This window comes from Myodes glareolus, chromosome 4 (assembly GCF_982192425.1).
Source record: "Myodes glareolus chromosome 4, mMyoGla1.1, whole genome shotgun sequence".
In the NCBI taxonomy this organism is placed as follows: domain Eukaryota; kingdom Metazoa; phylum Chordata; class Mammalia; order Rodentia; family Cricetidae; genus Myodes; species Myodes glareolus.
In genome coordinates, this window is record NC_142029.1 from 66802622 (window position 1) to 66806340 (window position 3719).

General features: G+C 34.4%; 1 protein-coding gene across 1 annotated transcript; it reads left to right on the top strand.

Moving 5' to 3' along the window:
- Positions 1-2323: 2323 nt before the first annotated feature.
- LOC125388979 (olfactory receptor 8B8-like) lies at positions 2324-3265 on the top strand. Its single transcript, XM_048417377.3, has one exon. The coding sequence runs from the start codon at positions 2330-2332 to the stop codon at positions 3263-3265; it is 936 nt and encodes a 311-aa protein (XP_048273334.3). The 5' UTR covers positions 2324-2329.
- The last annotated feature ends 454 nt before the right edge of the window (positions 3266-3719 follow it).

Sequence of the window (3719 nt, forward strand, 5' to 3'; positions counted from 1 at the left end):
TTTTACTATTCTTAGTTTGCAAGGATTTAATTTTTTTCTATTTTCCTTTTCTGTTACTAAAAGAATAACCACAAATATCTAATGAAGAGTATAATTTATTTATCTTCCCTGTTTTTTGATTAGTAGATCCTGGGGTAGAGATATGGTAACTGAATCTCCCCATTTGTTGTATTAAGGATTCAAATTCAGAGTCTTTACCTCTCTTACTCCTGTAACTTTTTAAGAAAAATATAAAAGTACTGACCTGAATTGTTAATACTTTGTTTAATAGTAAGAAAGTTTAAAAGTCAATTGATAATCTCAACAAATGTTAAAAGGGGAATACATGCAACATGCAGAAATTGATTTTAGGGGGCTGGGGAAAGTAGTTCTATGTTTGAACTCTGGTAAAATAACAATGATGAATTAGTATCAATGTGCAGATCAGCAAACAAAAATAATACAATTAAAATGATTTGAGAAAATTATAACTGAAGGATTAATATACCCCTTGAACAACTTTTATGAAATAGTAAGAAAACCTTTTGGGTCGCTTCTCTGAAACTGCACTGTGTCTCTGTGGATCAAATCATGGATTACTGTGAAGAAGCTGATTAGGAGAAGGGAGTTGAATTTTGGCTAAAGGAGTGAGTATACATACTCCCAAGAGACGAGGACAGTCATTTGAATCTGTTGATTCTCCAAGGCACTAAGGATTCACATTGGTCTAGCATGTACAACCCATCACTTCAGTCCCTTTTTGTATCTGTCTTGAGTCCCTTCAAAGAACTGAAGGGAGTTCCTCGTATTTTCTCAGTGCATTATGGCAGGTGTGTTAAAAAATAGTTCGTTTTTCTGTCATTGTTTTACTGGATTAGGAGGTAGTACTACAACCTGTGGGCAATAAATTCGAAAAGTGTCTGAAAAAGGCCTGAAAATATCTTGGTTCAGCATTCTCATAGAATCAAAACAAACAAAGACTCAGGACCGGGTATTGATTTTCTAAGTCAAAAAGAAAAGTAATAATGACATTGAGTTCATAGTTTTTCTCTTCTAAATAGGGTAAGTTTTAAAATATATTCACAATAATATTTTATCTTTTATTCAATATATTTGTTGAATTGCTATTAATATGCAAAATAGCATTTATGTCACATAATTCTTGGTGTTTTGACGAAGAAATGCACTGTTGAAATTACTTGTTGATGTTAATTCATCTATGCCCTTTTAAATGTTTGTGTGATTTGTGGAGATACATGTGTATGTATGTATGTATGTATGTATGTATGTATATATATGCTAATATGATGTAATTTATAGCAAACATAGATATAAAGTACTTGTTTATCATTGCTGAACATTTGAAATTAAGAACCTATTTTTGTTTCATAATTGAGCATTCTTTACCTTGGTCATGCTTCACCTGTTTTACACTGCTATGGGTTCTAACAAGTAACATCCTTCTTTCTCCCCATGTGAATATAAGCAATGCAAATTTCATATGCAGGGAAGATATACAGGCTTTCCCCTGGAGTGTGTTGTGTTTTCTGTTTGCACAGTAGATATAGATTTAGATGGGTCCAAGAATCCATGTTGTACCCCTTTCTCTCTGCTTAGGAAATTTTTATGACTTAAGCGAAACCAAAGAAGAATAACTGAGAGGGGTGAATTGATACTATCTAGAGAGTCAGTGGAAATTTAACTTGCAGTATCTTATTTAGCTTCCTACCTCTCCATAGCAGATCTAAAATTCCTCCAGAGCTTAAATGTTCCTGAGTATCTTAACTAATTTTAGATTCTGATATTTTTTGTCTGTGTGGAAATAATTCTCATGATTTGCCTTTCGCAGAGAACAAACTTTGATGAGTTCTAGGTTGCTATACCTTTTCTCTATAACCCATATGGATTTGGAAGTAAAGGATGAGAAGAGAGGTGATGAGAAGAGAGGTGATCAAATTTATCCTGTTCCATTCCACTATACTTTTTCTATTGATTTTCTAGCAATCATTTTATAGCCAGAATACTTAATACAGTTGTGCAGACTGTGTATGTGTGTGTGAGATCTGAATGTATCTTTGTCTGTAATTATAGATGGGGAGGTACCACTATGTAACTCAGTAGAAAAGGCTGAGTTTAATTGCCTTTGTTCCCAAGCATTTAAAAGCAAGCATTTTTTTTATTTACTGAGGAATAATGCCACTTCATATCATGATAAAATCAAAGACAGGTACACTGTTTTCATGCAGGTCAGTGTCTTCCCAGTACATTCTTCAAGATAATCAGAGAGAGTTGTCAGTTGTGTTTTTTCCTGTACTTTTTTCTTTTATGTCTCCCCAGAGTTTCTTAGAGAATGATGGCTGTGGTAAATGGCACTTTGGTAATGGAATTCATTCTCTTGGGGATAACTGAAGATCCTGGTCTACAAGTCCCCCTCTTCTTCATCTTTCTAGTAATATATATGGTAACTGCATTAGGAAATTTGACTTTGATCACTCTAATTGTGCTGAATTCTCACCTTCACACCCCAATGTACTTTTTCCTCCTAAACTTGTCCCTCATAGACCTCTGTTATTCTTCAGTGATTACACCCAAGATGCTGATGAACTTCTTACTGGAGAAGAATGTTATCTCTTACACGGGGTGCATGACCCAACTCTACTTGTTTTGCTTTTTTGGCATTTCTGAATGTTACATGCTGACAGCAATGGCCTATGACCGTTATGTGGCTATCTGTAATCCACTCTTGTATAACAATGCTATGTCCCCTAAAGTATGCTTTTATCTTATGCTTGGTTCATATTTGATGGGACTTTCTGGTGCCATGATCCACACTGGTTGCATGCTGAGACTGACCTTCTGTGATGGAAACACCATTAACCACTATTTCTGTGACCTCCTCCCTTTGCTACAGCTCTCCTGTACCAGTACCTATGTCAATGAGATAGAGCTGTTTATTGTAGTAGGAAAGGACATTATTGTTCCAACTTCCATCATTCTTACTTCCTATGGCTTTATCCTTTGCACTATATTCCAGGTGAGGTCCACTGAGAGCAAGTACAAGGCATTCAGTACCTGCAGTTCCCATCTATTTGCTGTTTCTCTGTTTTTTGGATCAAGCACATTTATGTATCTTCAGCCCTCATCACCTGGATCTATGAATGAGGGGAAAATTTCTTCTATCTTTTATACTATTGTGGTTCCCATGATGAATCCCTTAATCTACAGCTTTAGAAACAGAGATGTTAAATCTGCCCTGAGAAGAACCCTGAGTAGGATAATATATTGATCAGAATTTGATATAACCTTTGTCTGTAGTTAAAAGAAATATCAGTGCCTAGGGATTTTTGAGTGCAACCATTTTGACACATTTATTTCTCCCATTAGTTCATAAATGTGAAGTTATTTTGCATGTTCTTCATTTTTAAGGTTTGCTTTATTTATTATCGTTATATAACTTTTCCAATAAAATAAAGAATACTCTTACATCTTTGAAAATAATGCTATATTGAGACAATGTATTTCAGGATCAAAAGTCATGTCTGCAACCTGAAATAAAACATTAATCTTACATTATGTCTGTGATTTTGACTTCTTCATCTGGGCTTAAATATATCAGTCACAACCGTTGATGATTTTTACATCAAGTTATCAGTGCCTCGATTCTTGCAATTACAAAAAGTATGTTATACATTTATTCCTCAACATCTGAAAATTTTTAAAAAAGCAATTGAGTTGATTTA